General features: G+C 36.3%; 1 protein-coding gene across 2 annotated transcripts in view; it reads left to right on the forward strand.

Moving 5' to 3' along the window:
* Nucleotides 1-237: 237 nt before the first annotated feature.
* cdkal1 (CDK5 regulatory subunit associated protein 1-like 1) overlaps nt 238-21,064 on the forward strand; it is a 190,543-nt gene continuing 169,716 nt past the window's right edge. The window contains exons 1-4 of one of the 2 annotated variants that reach the window (XM_028013056.1): nt 238-374; nt 534-622; nt 2,285-2,448; nt 3,696-3,808. In XM_028013056.1, coding sequence (XP_027868857.1) covers nt 2,291-2,448; nt 3,696-3,808 — 271 coding nt within the window. In that variant the 5' untranslated portion in view covers nt 238-374; nt 534-622; nt 2,285-2,290. The remainder of the gene's footprint in view (nt 375-533; nt 623-2,284; nt 2,449-3,695; nt 3,809-21,064) is intronic. The other variant, XM_028013055.1, reaches the window with a different exon arrangement.

Genomic DNA, 21,064 nt, shown 5'->3' on the forward strand with positions numbered 1-21,064 from the left:
ATAAAATCGTCAGAACAAGTACCTCTGGAGTAAGTAAAATGGAATAATTACACCTGAACTGTATAATACAATTTTCAATCTTTTTGTCAAAGGGGTCTTTTTTTTTGTTCCTACACTGATTTAGACTTATATCACATTTTATTGCTGATCCAGCCAGAATGGGTTAAAAGTATCGGTAGTAAGTTCCCTTTACATATATAAAATTAGCTCTCGTCACGTTTGTCCCTCGTTGCTTGTCATCCGCCTACAAGTATGGCTGTTCTCTAGTTGTAACATCTGTTTTTGTTGCGTAAATAATCCTAACTTTTTCCATTATAAGCAGCTTTTTCCTTAGGACTTTAACTTACCTGACCTAAAACGACATTGCAGTCCAGGTGAGGTACATTCATAGTGATGTTAGCTTTGGGTTTGTACAAAAAAATGAGGCACGTGGGTAGTTGTTAGCGTGGTGATGCTAGCAGAGCTAACGGCTAGCTGATGTTTACCAGCAGAAAGTATCAATGGTTAATGCTGCTTCGTCATTTTTAACACAGCTGTTAATCAATTACGTGTGTCCACGCGAAGAGCGTGTGTGTTAACATGACCAAAACCAAGCGTGGAAGTTAAACTGCAGCTTGGAAAGGTAATATAACTTAGCTTTCTGTATATTTACTGAATGTTTAACGCCTTCATGTGGATGTAACGCTACATTTAATGTGTCATTAGAATCTGTGAATCATATGCAATTAGCTCTACATTTACATTAAGTTCACTTTTTAAAGCCTTAAGATACAAATTGCATACACATGCAAGTTTATGTAACATGATGCACATGATGCACTACTATTGAGGAGGGTGGCAACCCGCTGGTCAAACGCGTCAATAGACTGTCAACACAGATGCTGTTTATTCTATCAGGCATACTAGATTTGAGGTAAAAAAAACTCTTTTTACCTTAAAAACGTCATATCACATTAAATTAAAGAGTCAAAAGCTGTAAGAAAACTGACAAGACGTATAATTAAACAGTTTCGTGGTGGTCATTATTGTACTGCTAATCTTTGAGTTTTCTCTTTAAGATTAGCGTCGCACATACAGTACAGACCAAAAGTTTGGACACACCTTTCTAATTCAATGGGTTTTCTTTATTTTCATGACTATTTATAAGGCAAGAAATCCCACTTATTAACCTGACAGGGCAGGTTGACCTATGAAGTGAAAACCATTTCAGGTGACGACCTCTTGAAGCTCATCAAGAAAATGCAGAGTGTGTTCAAAGCAGTAATCACAGCAAAAGGTTGCTACTTTGAAGAAACTAGAATATAAGGGGTATTTTCAGTTGTTTTACACTTTTTTGTTTAGTGCATATTTCCACATGTGTTATTCATAGTTTTGATGCCTTCAGTGTGAATCTACAATGTCAATAGTCATGAAAATAAAGGAAACTCATTGAATTAAAAGGTGTGTCCAAACTTTTGGTCTGTACTGTACATGGTGCATTACGGTAATAAAGCAATAAAAGAGTCCCCCTTACAAAAAAAAGAGAGGAAAATGAATTACATAATTATAAAAAAAAGTATCTATTAATGACGCATGCCTATTATCGTAATATATAAAGTAATAGATAATCCAGAATAAATATTTAATAATTGTCCTCTAGATTCTTTTAGATATTTTCATAGTACTTCACAGTGGCAATAGAGAGCACGCTTTTTTGTTGTTTTCAATAAATTATTTCTTTCCTATATATAGATTCAGTTAAAGGGCCACCTTAACTATATCCAGAATAAATATTTAATAATGTTACTCTAGATATTTGGAGATAGTCAATGTACCTCATAATTGCAATACAGAAGTTGCTTTTGTGACATTTTCACAAAAATATTTCTCCCAACTCCAAAGTGGTGACAACACACTCTCTTTGGATTCTGTTAGTGTCAACTGTACTATAAATAGAATATCTATTAATTTTACTGTATGGTTAGGAGAAATACTATGTCAAAGTACCTCATAATGCCAAAAATCTGGATATGCACTTGTCTAGTTTCCAGGATTTATTTGCTCTCCACTCATAAGTGTAAACTTCATAATGTTACTGCAGAATTTTAAAGAAATACCAAGTCAGAGTGCCTCATTATACTTTTAACAGAATCCAAAGACAACTTGTTGTCACCTCTTAGCATTTGAGAGAAATGTGCAAGTTTGAAGTGTAGGGTCAAGTTCAATAAAAACGTGAATACTTAAATTCACATTTTAAGTATTAAGTTTTAAACACAAGTCTTTAAAACCGAGCTGTGCTTTTCAGATCACCATGCCATCCGCCTGCGACTCTCTGATTGAAGACATTGAGGATATGGTGTCTTTTAATGACCCCACTCCTCATGACAGACAGTCTGCAAGAAAGAGTATTCTGCCAAGGTCAAGAAGGAAGAAAGAGCTTTTAAGCAATGAAGAGCTTCAAGTAGACAGGTAATTTAATTTTTTTATAAACCAGATCTACTGGTAAATAATATAACATTCAGCCACAGCAAGGAAAGAACATTCTTTTTAGTCATTTTCCAACAACTATTGGTAGTCCAGTGTAAAAGGTTAACCCATTCTTGGCTGTTAGAAGCAAGTGTTGACCAGTTCATGTTATTTATATGGCACCAACAAATGCCTTTGTCAACACACTTTACAAGACAAATGGGTCCGGTTCAAAAATCTGAAATCTGATTGCCAGAGTACAGTCCATACCATCCTTCCCTCAAATTATATTACTATGATAAAGTGATTTGCTTTGCTCTAAAGTATGGAAATTTGCTTTAATAACCAAATAAATATGTGGGGAAAAAACTCCATGCAGAAAGGCCCCTGGTTGGGATTTAAACCCTATACCTTCTTGCTCCAAGGGAACAGTGCTAACCACTCTTGTCACCCACCAGGCAGCCGCAGTTTGTGGTCTTTGATTAAGGTATCAAAGATTACAAACTTTGAAAACTCCCCCCAAAAAACAGTGAAATGGTCCTTACCACTCATCTAACTACAACCAACTTGAGCATTGTGCTGTTACCAGATACAGAAGACTTTACACCATTTAGCAATATCATCATGACCACTGACAAAGTGGTACTGCTTCTCTGTCCACATTAACCTTTTCAAGAGCCCTGCATGCGCTTTTAAATATCCTGGCAGCTTTTGCCAGGAGTACGTCCCAGCAGTTTACAGGCATTGTCAGAGCCTCATTTTCTCCTTTTAAAAGTAGGAAAATAAGGGTTTCAACCTGTTTGATAGCTGACTTTATTAAGTTAATGGCATGACGGACCCTGTTTCAAATAAAAAAAAAATTTGAATAGTTGCACAACACTTATCTAACATGTCAACTTTAATGCTCAAAGCAGGATTGTTTGGTTGATCTTTTTATTCCACTGAAATAAAATGTGAAAAAAACCCAACTTTGTGTGTTTGAGTCTATACAGATATCTCTCAAGAAATTAAATGAATCAAAATTACAAGAATTAAAGCCTTGAAATATTTCACTCAATGTTGAACAGATCTGTATAATGAGAGTTACTTTCTGAAATGAGTGACAAAAAGTGCTGAACCTTTTCCTGATGTTCAGATTATTTATAAAGTAGCTGTACTTGACTAGGGAGTTGGTGATGCAAGGCTGGGCTGCTATACAGATGTATCATTTTGACTTTCTGTAAAATATATATTCAATCATCTGTTTTTAGTTTGATCCCTGGCACCCAAAAGATCTGGATGAAAACGTGGGGATGCAGCCATAACAACTCAGATGGGGAGTACATGGCTGGACAGCTCGCTGCCAGCGGATACAAGATAACAGGTAAGAATCTGGTGAACTGAGTTGACTTGACGTCAGAAAGCAACATGACACACAAAACATTAGTGATAGATTAACTAGAAGGATAGAGTTTAGATGTGCATAAACTGCTTAAATTGAAAAGGTATTTAATTTTCTCTTTTGTTGTGCATAGCTCAAATTTGAGTATTTTTCTTCCAGAATATTTGTCAGTATCATTGATAAACACAAGAGGGCAGTGTTATGCTGCCCATCAGCACCCTGTGTTTTATTACAATTTGAATGTTTTGTTCTGAATAGAAGCTGAAAATTGTTCAGCTCTCTGTATTTTTTAATACAAATTATTGGTCTATTTAAAGGTTTATAATGTTGTTCAGGATTTACTAATCCTTAAAAAAAATATTTTGTGATTTGATGATCAATATGTATTCTGATGCCTTTTGCAATTATCCTAATTGTAGTCCAAATGCTTTAGGCTAACAGAACAATTTCTCTAAAAACCACAAGACTTTACAGTTGGCAAGTTAATGCTTGAAACAACTTGACTATGTTAAATTCTTCCTTTCATTCTAAGATTTGCATGCCTTTTGCATGGAGACTAGACAGTTTTTGATCTTGATCATAATGTTTCATTTATTTACCAGGTTACCAATTATTGGTTGTATAATCCACGTAGTGATAGCTTGTGTTGTCGCTCCTTATGAACAGAAGCATTCATGTGTGGGTTTTAGAGACCTAGACAAAAGAGGAAAAGGAGTCTATCCCTGAGGCGTTTTTCTCTGCATGGGGTCTGCAGAGCCACGAAGGACATTAATCACATATTTCAAAAAATGCAAATGTACCCATTCATTCACATACACACTGTCCCTATTCACAATGCCCTCCTTAGCATGAGCCAACAGTTTTAGACTCGTCTGGTAATTTAAGCCCCTGATCTCTTTATCTTTTCCACCTTTCTTTGTTTTGCAGTTTTTTTGTCCCATGAGTTTTTCTGTGATTATAATGAATTGCTCTCGCAGCGTTCCTCTTCACTTTGCTGCCTCACCTGTCCTTGTATTTGGTAGCAGATCTTTTGTTCAAGCATCTGCTGGGGCTTGATATTTTGTGTGCCATTAGTCACTCTATAGAACGCTGTGTTCAAAAGTGGAATGTGAAAGTTGACACTCTTGTTTATCTGTTTATAGTTGTTCTCTGTTTCTAGGTGCATAAAGTGTGTTTTGTAGTCTTATTTTAGTTCACGATGGGTTCACTGACTTTGTTGAAGTTCAGCGGCAAAACAAATCCTGGTGTATTATAGTGGTATTTCAGATAAGCTTAGTTTGGAGTTAGAAAATTAGATTTTCTTATCTCTGAATTGAGTTAGTTTCTGGCTAATCTGATTTGAAAAAAGGACTCTGCAGTAATCATACAATTATAGTGGATCCTAAAAGTGTTCAGCATTTCTATTAGATCTAATCACCGGATTATTTTCAATTTGCACCCATGGGAAGGTTCCTGTTTTGTTGTACTTAATTCATAACATAGATATTTGCACAGAAAAAAATAACAGTGTGTGTCTGTAATAAAGTGATAAAGATAAAAAGCAAGTGCTGTAATGTGACGCGGCATGGTGTCCTGTGTCCTCAGAAAAATAAAAAAACAAGACATGTTCAGGGCAAGAAATTTAATGGCACATTTCAAAAGCAATTTTAATCGGCTCAAATGCAAATAGTGTTGCCAGCCCTCTACCTAGTACATTTTGTTGGTATTTCACATAAAATCCTGATGAAACATATTGAAGTTTGTAGTTTAAAAAAAGTTCAACAGGTATTTATACTTTCGTCAGGTGATGAATCTCAGATAAACGTACTAACCATATGAAGAAGTTGCTCACTGTTTCTTTCACTTTACAGTGAACCCTCGTTTTTCGCGGGGGTTGCGTTCCGAAAAGAACCCGTGATAGGCGAAATCCGTGATGTAGTTTTTTACAATTATTATAAAGCATAATTAAATACTCTACATTGAATCCAAAGAACAAAATCTGTTTTCAGGCCCAAGCATTTTTTTAACAAATAGAACGCTTTCTTACAAATAACTACAGTAAAATAATCATTTTAATCATCAATACGAAGCACAGTAGGACAAATTGTGACTTGCGTATTTCACTGTTCCTCTGGTTGTGAGGCTGCGGCCTGACTCCGCTCTCTTGTGTCTTTTTCTTCTGAAGCCTGTGGTGCAGGTGTGTTTTTTCGAGAGAAGAACATAGTTATCTGTAGTTGTTGTCGCTCTTTTTGTCTTCTGGGCAAAAACATTTACCAAAATTTGCCAAGCTGTATTACGTATATTTAAAGACCGTAACGTTATTGGCACACAGGTAAAGAGGAAGCGGGGAGAATGTTTAGCCAATCAGGATGCAGAATACAATGCACTGTAAAAAAAAAAAAAAAACTGCACAAAAAAAAATCCGCGAGGCCGTGAAAGGTGAACCGCGTTACAGTGAGGATTCACTGTACTTACATTTTACTTGATTACTTTCCTTTGCAAGAAGATGTTTTTAGGTAAAATATTTTACTACATGCCACATTGTTTAGCATATTTGTTTGTCTGTGTGTGACAGACTGTAGAAGGCAGGTTCAACAAGGTACCCAGGCGATCCATTATTAGGATTTTTAGTTGAGCTGCAGAGCTTCTGTGGCGAAATGAAGGAAGGGAAATATTTTTTTGAAGACACTAGACTTCTTTTGACTTGTCTTCCTTCCACCCTCCAAAAACATTGCATCTCATACCTGTGATTTCTTCCAGTTAAGTGTATCTGATTGTAATAACATTCTTTATGCGTTGCATGATACCTCAGCAAGCTTTAAATCATAATACAGTCTAAGGCTTTTAAGATTGAAGTGAACAAAAAAATTTGAACACAAAAAGGGAACAAAAAAATGTTGCTTGAATTTTAATTGCAAAGTGTCTTTGCTATAGTGTCTTTGCTACAGTGTCTTTGTAAAGGCAACAAATGCAACTTTGGTAGAAATCTGTCTTTTAGGTCATTGTTTTTTATTTACCTGGACAAACCAATTGCTAGGAGTGCTTTTTGTTTTTCTTGATCTCTTACTTGACCTTCTTCAGTTGTCAGACTTTCAAGGTTTTCAGCATACTGTAAATTGTCTTAGAATAACGCCCAAGGGGAGAGTAAATCATCTTTGTCACACAGAAACGGCGAGTAGAACCTGAAGCTACCTGGAAAGTCACTCAATTTACTTTGTAGCCCAGGCCCCCTGGTTACTTATCAACTTACATGACTGTGATGAAGAAAACCCTTTGTCCTTAGTTCTGATTCTGTGAAAAGAAGTTTTATAACTACTTGTTTGTACACACCATATGTTCAATAGAACGTTGCTAATATTGAGTTGTTGGTTACACTACTAGTCATGCACAAAAAATAATTTTGGTCTATCCAAATCAAAGGAGTTTTGTCCTGTTTTTATTCCATTGCTTTTGCAAAATCTTCATCAGTTTCCTGAAATAACACTTTCCCTCCATCCTTAGCTTAATGAAAATTTCCACTCAGTTTAAGTATTTTATTATTACGGGAATTCATTTTACAATACAACATCAATGAAGGTGACTATTTACAAGAATATGTAGTGCAAACTGTGTGGTTACATAAAAGGCTCACGTCCATAGTGAAATGTGTAGTTATTGACCAGACAGATTAGTACTTGTTAAATTACTAAAGAATAATCACTGCTTGCAACTACAGAAAAGGAAAAAAAAAAGTATAACTGAAAATCAGAGTTTGCCTGTATTGTCTGCTCCTATCAAACATTGTTATACAGAATTTAATAAGGAAATTGAGGACAAAGACCTCCCACTGCATTGAACACATGACATCATCTCTTCCTCTCTCTCATTCTTTGTGCCTGTTTTCTCTCTTTCACATCCTTGCCCTCCCTTGTCTCCCTTTCATACCCTACTCTAAATCTTTCTTTCTCAAACTATGACATCACCTGGTGTGAAGCATAGTAGTAGTTCTTATATCAGCCTGTAGGGGGCATGCTATGCCCACAGAGGAGATTTTTCTCAAAGAAAACATTACTGCAGTATCAGGATGAGGTCATACTTCTGAAAAACACTACCAATTCATAGATTTTAGATTTTGAACTTTTTAACATGATCTTATGTAATATGTAAAATAGGCCACCTTTGGTCATATCATCACTGTTATTATTGATTATCCCATAAGACACTATTTTATTAGTGAAGTGGCTTAAGGATAAACACAGTGTGACTTTAATTTACAGAAAGTATTTTAAAAGTAATTTGGCCTTGATTCATTCTTTGACGAGACATTGTTGGCTCATATAGACAATACTTCCAAGTACCTTTTTTAAAATGTAAAGTTCAGTGTTGTCATGTTTCCTTAATTCTTTAATATATTTAGATTTTGAACTAAGCATACTACAGCACTATGTGTATTTGTACTTTAACTACACCCTGGTTGAGCTTTTCTGTCAAAGAAACCCACCTGTAACATTGCTCTCTACCTTTGTTGTCTCTCAGCACATGGGGGCAGGGAGTGGGTCTGATCCAATGTTGTTCCTGTGTTGGACCAAGGAGGGCACTGTTTACCCATTATAATGCATCAGCACAAACACACCTCATTTGAGTAGCAGATCAATTTGCCAAATAGTGACTTCATAGAAAAGCATCTACACATAAACACACTCACACACACGCACACACACCCTTTATGGAAAGTCACACTAAGATATTTTGATTGTTTTTGGCTGGCCCCTCTTCCCCCTCAGCCTCCTCTCTGCACAATCAGCCACACACACAGCTCTTCAGTTAGGATTTTACATACCGGTTAGGCAAAGTTACTCCCTGCTACACAATGTCAGCCAAATGAGGCATTTGCAGTTCCTGGTTTGGACACAGGCAGTTAGAGGATATGGGTTTTAGTGAGAGGGTGTGAGTTGTTTAGATAAAAAACGATCTGAAAACTGATCCGCAAGTATTACACATGCTGCTGACTTTCAGGTCATGCAGGGAGCTGAATCATTCCAGTTTTGTGTGCCTTTTTAGGTGAAAAAGTAGAATAATTTTTTTTTTTTTGTATCTGATTTGTTGTACAGTTCCATCTTAAATCTATTGCAAAAAAGAGGGAAAACTTGTTATACACTTAATTCCAGTTTTAGATATAGAGCTGAAACGCCTTCAGCTTATTCTGTTCGGACTTTGTTCTGCTTTGGCTTACAGCGCTGCTGCTCCAAGCGTTTGTGTGACATCACTGTAGAGTATTTTCACTCAGAATGTGTGTATCTCGCATGCTTGCCATCTCATTCATAAAACGACTGTTTCTAAATGATCTGATTGGTTCAATGTGCACGATGCGGCGTTACACGCCGCAACAATATAGCCAATGAAAACATACTATGTTGTGTCTGACTCCACCTCTCATACATACCCGCACACATCGGCTCAGTCTGCCGAATCACACACACTTTCGCTCCTCTCTCACAGAGTTGACGGTGTTGTGGGAATTGGAGTTGTAGAAGGGAGGCGTGTGAGAGATGGTTCCGTTTTTCGACAGCCCTCATTCTGCAAAATTACACAGATCGCCTGGTGTTTTTAAGACACTATGTGCTCCCTTGTCTTTCCTCTGTGGTTTAAGAGTCTGCATCAAGGCAGTCTTGCCTAAAGTGGCGAGGGAGGATGTGAAAAAGTGGAGAAATCTATGTAGGGAGAGGAGAGGAATCAAATCTGTCATGTACTATAGGGTTTTCCAGTAGTGTTAAGAAAATAATACAAAAGCAGGCTAGAAGTGAAGGACTCTTACCAATAATGTTCAACTCAAAAAGCTAGAATAGAAAGCAACATGAATGCTTTGCAAACAAAGTAAACCAGACAATAATGAGAATTTTGTGCCTTCCAACAGCACCACAAACCTCATGGTGTTTTCCCTGCATATAATGTAATAGACAAACAGTTGATACTTCCTTATTGTGAGGTAAAAGTAAATGATAGTTTTTATTTTTTATAGTCTGCATTTGTATTCAGCCTCCTAAAGTCAGTACATGGTAGAACCACCTGATACTGTCATTACAGCTGCTATTTGTTTGGGGTTGTTTCTACAAGCTTTACAGTTATTGCCCATTCTTTGCAAATTATCTCAAGCCCAGTTGGATGGGATGAAGAGCATCTATGAACATCAAGGCTTGCAACAGATTCTCAATTAGGTTCAGGTGTGGACTTTGGCTTGATCATTCTAATTCTGCTGAAAGATGAACCTTTATCCAGAAACCTTTATCCAAGAAAATCGTGGACGATTTTCTTCCACAAATGTCTTGTCCTCAGCTTCATACATCTTCCTATTCACTTTCTGTGTTTCACCATGGAGATTGTGTTTTATGATGGTATGCATTGTTGGTTTTCTTCCACACACTGAGTTTTGCATGTAAATTGACATGATCTGGACATTTTTCACATTTCCTGCAACCTTGCATTGGTTGCACCTTTTGTCTTGTCACTCTGCCGTACAGGTCAGATTTGAGCGGACGCAAAACTAATTGTTCTGTTGTCAAATTTTCCTACCTAAGCACCAGATCTTTGCAACTTCTGCAGAGTTGCTATGAGACATAATACAAATGCATGCCACACTTGTCTCATTTTCCTTTGTAAAAAAAAATAAAAAAAATTTGATATCAATGTAGTACTTTCTTGCTATTTCTTCTCTTAAGTGCTACTTTGTCTATTAGATAAAATTGTATTAGAACGGAATGTTTGTAATTAAAATGTGACAAAATTTGGAAAAGTTAAAGAATATGATTATTTTTACTGTACTACAATTTAGGTGTTAGTACTCGTTTCAGTTCATTTGTTGGTTTGTTTCTTCATTTTTTCAAAATTGGTCCCATCTTTTATATTTATACAGTTGTACATAACATTTCAGTGTCTCTAAAATCCATGAATTTATCTCGAGTAAGCTGAGAAGGTAAGGATCAGCCATTTAGATAAGAGATTAGATTGATTCCAAGACCCGTGCATGTATTTGTGTGCACCTGATGAACCTTACAAGGTGACTCATGTTTGGGCATCACCCAAGAATCATTTAAAAGGCAGGGATTAAGGACTCCATCCACCCTGCCTTAGAATTCCCATGAAGCCCCTCTCAGCCTCATGTATTGATTACTTTCAGAGAATGAGTTTTAAAGCAAGCCTCACTAACGGCGTGAGCTGACTGATTTATCAAATCCGAAATGAGAAAAGTGATAATCCAGATGGATTAATTTTTACTATATTTTTCTGTTGACATTTTACTAAAAGAGATACCCACTGCTTTTGAGCAGACCTTATTCAGTAAGGACTTAAAAAATAAAACTAGAAACTACAGGGGCTTTTGTATTTCTTTTCTGTACTTTCTGTATTTTTACATGACAAATACAATTTTGCCAAGTTAACAGTTCAGTAATATTCTCTTGAACTAATTTGGTTATCCCATTTTCTCTTTTTCACATCTTAAAATATTAAAGAGGACAACAATTGCAACCACAAATGAGTATTCTGGTCCTCCCCGAGTCCAGTCATTTGTTTACTTGGGCTTTAGTGTCTTCAAATAAGGCAAAAGATAAATGATGTGCTGTGGTGGAAGCACTCCTTTATTTTCCTGCCTTGGTGAAAAACGCATTTCCGATTTACTTTGGGAGCTACCTACTGAGAGTATCTCTAGTTTAACAGGAATGTTGTATTACATTTCTCAGAGAGCACAAATTTCCTAAAGAGATGTAATGGGAAAATTACAGAAGGGTTATGAGTAATGAATGGGACAAGGCAGGAGCTGAGAGACTGGTGGTGGTGATAGTTGGAGGAAGGGAAGGACCAAAAAAAAAGGGTTTGATAGTGAGTGCCAAATCTAGGATAGAGAATGAAGACAATAGTTTATGAAACCCATGCAGCCCAAGTGTACAAAGGGACTGTAACAGATGTAATTGCATTTGTTTGGTAAAAAGGCAAAACATGTTTCTATGGCACCATTTATACAAACACAATTCAAAATGCTTCAAATGACATAAGACGGGGAGCACATTAAATGAACTGTAAGATTTAAGCATCCATCCATCCTCCATTGTCTGTCAGTTATCTAAGCAGGGATTCCAGGGGTAACAAGTGTAGCAGGGGAACCCAGTCAGCCCCCTCCACAGCCACACCGAAGGCATTCTCAGGTCACACAGGATTATAAAGTCCATCCAGCGAGTTCTCGGTCTTACCTGGCGTCTCCTCTAGCTAAAACAGAGTCTAGCCACCCTTCGAGGGAGCTCTTTTTTGCTGCTTGCATGCAGCATCTCCAGAGTAATTTAAGCATTCCATAAAAATATACTAAAAATATTTACAACAAACAAAAAGCCAGAAAATGAATTAATAGATAAATTAATAATGGTTTATTAATAAATAAACCATAGCCTTTAGACAGAAGCTATGGAAAGCCATATTTTCCTTCCACATTTGAAGAGGTCAGCTGTGTTTGTACCTTTCATTAAGCATTTTGCTTTTTATGAATACCTCACTGCTTTGGGTCAGTTCGGCTCTTCAACAAGTCATACCTGTAAAATTATTTTCTACCCACGGCCCTAGCTGATTTGTATCTGTTTATTCTCTTTGTAAATGGGCTTTTTTGATTAATTGTGGAAATGGCTAGTCTTAAAATGCTCAAATCTCTTAAATACTTAAGTTGATTTGGTTTTCTTTTATTTGCTTTTTGTTATTATCATTAATTGTGCTTCTATTCTCAGTTTGAGCCAGTTCACTGAAATGAAATTTTGAAAGATTATCACCTTTGATCAAAGCAAAAATACCTGAGTTAACCTCTGCTGGTAGATATTATTTATCAGTCAGGCAGCACCCATGCTCTGTTGAATATGTCCGTCTACTTGTGTGTTTGAGATCAGTGGCTTATTCATACAAAACAATTATCCAGTTATTCTGAAGAAATAATCATTTATGTTTAAAAAGTTTGTATTATAAGCAGTTTGGCATAAGTTATTGGTTTTTCTTGTGTTTTCACACAACAGCTGCATCTTATTGACTTAAGAATTTTATATGAAGTAGCTATTTCCTTGTTGGTGTTTCTGTTTTGTGTGTAATCTTTCTTCTAAAGAAATCATAGCTTATTGACAGCCATATGATTCCATTAGAAATAAACGTGGAGGAATAAATTGGAACTCAATCAGTATCCTCTCCTAATGTTTGTTTTCTTTGTAGAATCTTTGTTTCCAGAGGATTTTATTATGAGAGCTGAGTGTTTTGAGTGTTATTATACCAACACAATCGTTTTGATATGTCATGTCTTCATCTGTTTAGTAGAACAACATCAGGAGTTTTCCATTTTTTTTCTTTTGTCAATGAAGTTCAAGAGTTTATTGTTTTGTTTTCTTAACAGTGAAGCCAGTCGCACAAATTTATATCCTTTGTTGTTTGGCATCTCATTGGTTCCCTTTTTTTTCCTCAATTTTGAATAATTATCCTGTCCAGCAGTTTTGAAGCTGAGAGACACTTTTTAGCCTTCCTGTTAATTTTTCTTTCACCTCTTTGATTCCCCTGTCATCTCAGCTCAGCAAGGAAAACTAATGTAATTTTCTTCATGAAGTGGAAATTAAAGCCTAAAAGACATTTGTAATTAACGTGGGATGCAAAGCTGCTGGCTGGATTGAAAAAGAATGTGGGTCATGTTGAATTAAAACAAAGAAAAGTGACATTTATGCATTCAGGGACATGTTGTAAAAGACTTCTTAAATCTCATCACCTCCAAGGTTTTTTGCTCTCTGTCTTGGCTCCGTTCGTGTTTTGGAATATGACCTCTTCTATTTTTATTTTTTTTAGGTGTTCAATATTCAGCCATCAGGGTCTTTACTTACTGACCACCTGCTGAAAGAGACAGCACGGATGACCTGCATCTCTGGGTGGGGATGCTCTTGTTAGCCCACCTGCTGCAATAAAAGCATTCGCTACCTCTGTGTGAGGACCAAAGGGTGCAATGGGGTATTTGTACAAGGTTTGCATTTATAAAGTTTGTGAGGTCTAGTCAGAATTTTAAACAAATCAGTTACTCAATTCTTAGGTATTCATGTATATTTTACTATGTGTTTCATTATAAAAATATGTTGAAAGTGGAAAGTCAATAAAATCAGAAAACTTTGTTTTTGGAAAAAAAAACATGTCAAGGTTTGGCTTTTAGTAATCGTCAGGCTGTTTGTGAAGATTATATATCAATACATGATTCACTTTTACGTGAAAATGTTTGAATTCTTGTTTCTCCTGACATTCCTCTTGATGACATTTTTGGTTCAACGGTTGTTGAAGATGTTTGGATTGTGTCGGTATGTTGAGCATGCCTCTGTCCTTCTTAGGAAATCAAGTCTGTTTCTGCCTCATCTTTCTGTCATGCACATAAATACACAGGCTTAAATAAAACTTTACTATAAAGGTTTGACCTGACAAATATTTTGAAAGATTCAGGGTCGGTGGTTATTCATGGATTAGACTTAAAGAATATTTTTGGTCTTTACAAGGCAGTGTCTACACAAGTAATATCTGGACTGTGTGCTTGACTACTTCTTTCACAAGTTGAGTTTGTTGTGTCTTACTTTTCTTTAAGCCTGTGAACTTCACTTCAACCTTGCTCGCCTCTCATCCTGTGGTTACATTGGCAATGTACATCAATACAGAGTGAAGTTAGCAGCATAAATACAAGTAATGTTTAGCCTTGAAAGAGATCGATTGCAACACATTGATTAAGCATCAAACATGGCTGCAAGTAATTTCCTGTTCTCCTGTGTGTGACTCTGTGTTGGAAGATGAATGATTGAGTTCAGGACAGTGGTAAACAAGATGGGAATAACAAATTAAAAGGTTTTTAAATGAGCTTTGGGGTCGACTAAAGGAGATGTTTATGTTCGGTATTATTTTAGATATTCTCTGCTGTTGATACAATCTTTTCCCCCCGTCCCTTCCCAGAAGCTGATCAAACAATCCGGCTCATTGATGCATGCACATAGGGAGAAGTGTGTGAAGTTTCTTGATAAGCAGTTGCTTTCCACATGGCAGACAGATGGCTCTTCTAATCTTTCAGACAGACACTGCCATTCTGATGATTGCTGTGTGCTTGCAATTGTTGTGCATCTATCCTTCTATGGTTTCCTCTGTTTCACTCAATAAATCTATCATCGCAGGGCTCCATGTGCAGTTGTGTGGTCCTAAGCTGTTAGATGCTACTCATTTTACAGTTTTGGTTGGAGTGCGTTCATGCTCTTGTCATTGTTTTTGATATGTAATGAGTAGTTGAGCATAAATATTATGACTTGCTTCTTAGCCTGAACTTTGCCTGTTTTTTGATCTATTGTCAGCCATGTATTGATTGTCTTAATTAATAATGAGGCTGCTAAATATTTGCCTCTTCTTTTCATAGACTAAACACATTAGAGGGTGGAAACAGGAGCAACTAAAGCTGGTTATATTTCATAATGGTGAGGTATCGGCTTCCATCTGTTTTTATCTGGGACTGTGTATTTCCAGCATGGGACCCAAAGATTGGATACAAAGTACACATTTCTCTGGTTTAATCTTATAAATGTTTTGAAGTTCTAGAAAAAAGGCAACTCATCTTCCCTATTGAGACTAATAATCTATTGTAATTATTGTATATTTTTTCCATTATTTTATTATAATGACCAATATTCTCACATCTTAGCATAGCTAAGAGCTAAAAGTGAAAAATGAGTCTACTAATACTTTTGCAACAATAAAAACACCAACACCATTCATGCAGCAGGTTAGCTAAGCAATAAAGGCTGGAGGAACATGTAGCCTGAGTGACAAAATAACTGTTGGCAAATGGCAATAATTAGATATTATGCAAAGAAAATGTATAATGCTCCAAAAATCAAATGTGTGACATAATATATGGAAATGAAGCAACATCTCATGACATTAGGAGTATTGATACATTCCCTGTGTGACTACCTGTCTTGGTGTATTGTAATTCCCTGACAGCATGGCTGTCTCGGCTTGACTTAGTTTCTCTGACCTGATATCTGATTAAAGAGACTCAGACGTGCATAGGAGCTGGATTAGCATATAAAAAGACAGTGACAGGACATCAGATAATTCTGATGCCATCTGTTTTTAATGGAATCTGTTAGAGGGAGAGATGTGTGTATGTATCTGCATGTGTGTGCCCTTCCTCTGTGTGTGCTCCCCTCCCACAACTGTGCTTCTCATGATTGGTCTTGCAAATGTTTTAGCCCATTTGTATTTTTGCACTACAGATTTTGTCCTCTTTATTTTCCTTCGAAGCACTTTGTTCTCAGAAGGAGCACATCAGCATTAACATAAATTCTGAACAAAAACATCAATTATTTATATCTAAATTGCTCCATTATTTAGCTGATTTATTGATTTGGAGCCAAATTGCCCAGCGTTTCAATTTATGCCTGCTCTACCTATTTATGCATGCTTGTTTGTGCTCACAGTGATGCAAGCACTAATGCAAAAGGCAGTTTAGTTCTATGAAGTTGCATCTGTTTCACAGGATTATCAATCGAGATGTCACTTGCAAGCTTTCACAAATCATATTTTTATAGATTCTGTAACCTTCTGCAGTCAGGTCACAAGCAGCAGATTAAGAGCATGCATGTGAGACTTAGTCCTTTAGAAGGCATGCAGAAATGCTGCGTGATGTATGAAGAAAAAAGAACTGGTTGCTTTGGTTTAGGAAAAAATAGAAGAACTTTAATTATTAGGCTTTTGTGTTGAACATAAAACAAGTTGTCTTGGACGTCAAGACTACATTTGGACTGGCTTGGTGAATATACTGTATGTAAAGGGCTGCAAGCCATTTCTGTGCAGTGACTGTTACTGGCTGCATACCTTGAGCAGTCCTCATCTTATCACCTGCTGACATTCACATTTCTTAAACTGTTCCACTCAATGCACATCACCAACAGCCTGTGGTGCTTTATTTGTAAGTAAAATCAGAAAGATGTTCTGTACCTTTGAAGAATTTATTTTAGATGTGTTCTGCAGGGTACAAAGCTGAGGGCAACATTGGATTTTAATTAAAAAAACATTTATTGATTATGTTGGAACCACAGGTGGAGACTGAAGGATTGCAAGGTCTATATTCCTGTTACTGGACTGTGAAGGTGATGGATGTGTTTTCAAGAGAGCCTTTCAGCTAAAAAAAAACATAAGTGGTGTATTTAGCTTAGCTTTAATTATCTTATCTCCATGTTAAGTTATCACATTTAGATCAATGTTTTATGAGCAGGGCAGAGCATTTTCTTTATTTCTCAGAATGATATAATGTAAACAAGTTTTTCTCTGGCTTTTCTGGTGTTTCTGCTTGTCTTTGTGTTGAGCTTTCTAAAATAGTGGCTTCTTGTCTTTCCTAGTTCTTTTCTTATCCTAAATTTTGTTGTTACAGGGTTATTTTCTCTCTTTTTGGTTTCTCCACTTTGACTTAATTCTTTCAATTACGGTTAGTTTGCATTTAAATTTAACAGTTTGCTTTTGCAATCCTGGTCTTTTCTCATTGTCACTTGGTTTCTGTGTTAGTTATTGATTGAGCTTGTTTAAGGTTGTGAAATAACTTTTTTCCCCCCACTGCTGTCTTCAATTTTTTCTATGTTATCTCTATTTCTTCTTCCGTTGTTGATCACTAAGGAGTGATTCTCAAAAATATGAGCATCTGAGCAAGAAATCATGAGTTGGCTTCAAATCTGACACACGTGAGCACTGTATGACTGCTAAGGCAACAGAACTGTTCTCTGTATTGCAAGAAATAAGGGCTCTATGTTGCGTTTATTTGCATATAATTTGCATGTGAACCCCAACTGACTGTTTTTGTAATGCCAAGAGGCTAAATTCAGTATTTATTACCCAGACCATAAAACTACTTTTCACTTTTCTGCTGGCAATTTGCATCTAATTTACATTTCCCCATAGCTTGGTTCAGGGAATAAGGGGCCAGATGACCTAAATTGTTTCAATTTCACATAGAAATAAAAACACTGAGGAAGGTCTAATTATTACTATTAATCAAATTAGGACAGTTCATGTGGAGCGTAAATATGTGAATGTCTTTTCTGCATTAGCAAGCTGAGGCAATGCGTGCGCTATATAAGCTGCATGAAAGCTCCCCAATGAGTTTTTTATTATTATTTAGTAAAACATTTTTACTGTATTTTAACTATTATCCAGTTTTAATGAAACCAACTGAGGGTTTGTTTTTAATTTTAAGTTTTATGATATTCATATCCATTTTACAGTGTTTTGGTAACAACCAAAGTTTCTGGTTTGTTGGGTGTTAGCTGGGTGTTATTAATGAGTGACCCTTGCTAACGTTCTGAGGGAATCTCTAAAGAAAACTGAACTTGTTTCCATTGAGTGTTTTTTTTGTCACAGACCGTTGCGTGTTTCAAATGTTTCACCAGAATGTGCTTTTTTGTTTGTTCACTGTGACAGAGGGTAATTCTAACTAAAACAATCACAACAATAGCTTGTGAGTGTTGAAGGATTTTGCACAAACCAGTAATATTTATCTAGTCTTGACATTACATTTAAAGTAGATGGACATGATTAATAAAGTGGAATGTTTTTCAAAGAGGATCATGAAATGGCGATGATCTAATTTACTTCAAAAGCAACAAAAGGAGTTAAATTTAATTTCAGTACTGGTTTTGCATTGCTTGAAAAACCTGAGGATAATGAAACCAGACTGGTTTTGAAACAGGATCAAGGTTCATATTTGGTACTTAAATGTCAAGAATGTTCAGAAAATCATTAAATTTGAATGTGAAAAAGTGTTTAGTGTTAAAATGTGTAGGAACCCCAGTGTTCATTCCTGTCGCTATATTTGAACATAATCCTACACTGCAGATCATTGATCTCTGTCCAGTGAATAGTTATAAGATATCACTTTCCCGCCCCCCACAGCCAAACAACTGAACATGTCTGTGCGTTTTCTGTATTGACTATTTAAGTGGTGCTTCTTTTAGCTACCAGCTCAGTTTCATTTTCTAAGGCTAAAACCACAGCTGCCACAGTTCAGATTCAGCATTGAACTTTGTTTTATTTTCTTTTCAAAGGACAGGCGAGCTTTTACATACAGGTGGCTTCTACTCTTCTTCTTTTCTTTAGCTTGCTCTGTCTTTGTTTCTCTTGCAGGTGACAAGCGGCAGAACCACACTCTACCACTCACCCCCACACACGCCCGCACACACACACACACACACACACACACACACACACACACACGCACACACACACACACCAGTTTTAGATCTTTCTTGGTTTTCTACCGCAATATTTTGTGCACAGAACAATCCGAAAGTCCTGTATGTACATTTCTTAAAACCCTTTTTAAAGTTACTCCCACAGTGTTTCACATGAAGGGTCAAACATCCTATTTAATATTAACTGCCGTCTCCTTGAGTAAACAGCAAATATAATCACATTTGTAATGGTACAGAAATATTGTGTCAATATTTGCCCACTCTTGTTATTGTGAAATGGGGAACTGACTGTGGTTACAGTGGTGTGTATGATTTTGACAGTTGGCTTGGAGGCTTGAACACATCTTCTCTTCTGCCTCCAGCCACAGATGTACTGATAAAACTTTGAAATTTCAATAAGACGTTTGTGAAATTGTTTCACAAACACAAATAATACAATAACAATAATTCTTAAACTTTAGATAACTACTAATTAAGTTATCAGCTAGTGGATCTTAAAACAAGCTACATAATGCTGGTCAGATTTAAAAGTAAAGCAAATGAATAGAAATATTGCCTAAAGTGGACAATGATGAGTATTTGTATTCTTAACTAAATAATCAAGTAAATAAAATAAAATAAAATAAAAAATTCTTGCGTTTTCTTAAAATCCAGACCTTTTGTTGAAAGGTGTACCACCTTTCACTTAAAATAGACTATTTTGAAGGTGCTCTTAGTGTAAGTCCGCCTGTACCGGCATTGCAGGACGGGCGAGTAAAGCTGAAAATATACAGTATGTGAGATAATTCTGAACCAATCAGAGATTTATGGTTAACTTCTGATCTTAGGGATTTGTAAAGATTGGACTTGTCAGCAAGGATTTTAGTTGATTTTCCTTTTTTATAACTAATGAATACTCTTCCTAATATTTCTGTCATTTTATGTTGGGAATAAATACAACCTCCTAACATTTGTGAGTGCATTTGGAGCTCTTAGCATTACATGTAGACCTTTAGCTTAACTCTGAGATTTCTAGAATGACTGGGTTTTCCAATGCAATCATGTTATACAGATTTAAAGCTCAAAAGGATAAGGTAGATCCAATTGACTGTGTGTCTTGTCTTTAAGACGAAAACAAATTCTGGCAAAGTTATTTAGAAAATATTTAAAGCTACAAAACAGTGAAGTAGCAAACCGAGCAGTATCTGTTGCCTGAATTATGAGCAGAAATGCCTCCTCATAAAGTCTATTAATTAACTTTTTACATTGGTTGGGTGTATCCTCACTCATACTTAAAGCAATTAGCTTTAACTTTCCTGCTCTAACTTTATCCTCACAAATGAGTGTGTTAGTTGGCACAACCTGGTAATTCTCAGTTATGCTGTGTTCACTGATTGCAAAAGGATCCAACTTTTGAGTCTCCAACTGGATAATCATTGGTCAGGCCTTGTCAAGCTGAATATTGTCAGATTCTGGCCATCAGCCAGTTTTGTGATGCATGCACAATTATTACCAACAAATTTGATAATTACACCCCAGACCTAATTGCACAGTTACTTTAATATTAAATATTGGTTTTAGGAGACAGACAACAATTCAGCATTTGGTTATGTTTTGTTATTTGATATTCATGAATTACAGCTTGAAATCAAATTTTAAAAAATTACCACACACTTTAGAAATATACATCGCAAGATGTTTTTTTTTTCGTAGCAGAAATGACAATTTGAAACTTCTTCAATTTGGAAGAAGGCTCTTTATCTGTCCAGCTATTGCATCTCCACCACCCGGGAACTAGAAAGTGAATCCGTGTGTCATGTCTCACTCTGAGGTGTGTTTTTTAACGTGAAATCCCTGGTATATTACTCTGTCAGTCAGTAACCTTCTTGCTCCTACTTTCTCCCAGACACTCTGACTTCAGTGCCCTTGACTCTAATAATCCCTTTCTCACTGTGTGAAATATCTTTTCATGTCTGCACTGATGATCATAATGGTTTTCTGTCTGAGCTGCAGACTAGTGATTGGCCCCAATTATCGC

The sequence above is a fragment of the Xiphophorus couchianus genome, chromosome 3 (assembly GCF_001444195.1).
Source record: "Xiphophorus couchianus chromosome 3, X_couchianus-1.0, whole genome shotgun sequence".
NCBI lineage: Eukaryota > Metazoa > Chordata > Actinopteri > Cyprinodontiformes > Poeciliidae > Xiphophorus > Xiphophorus couchianus.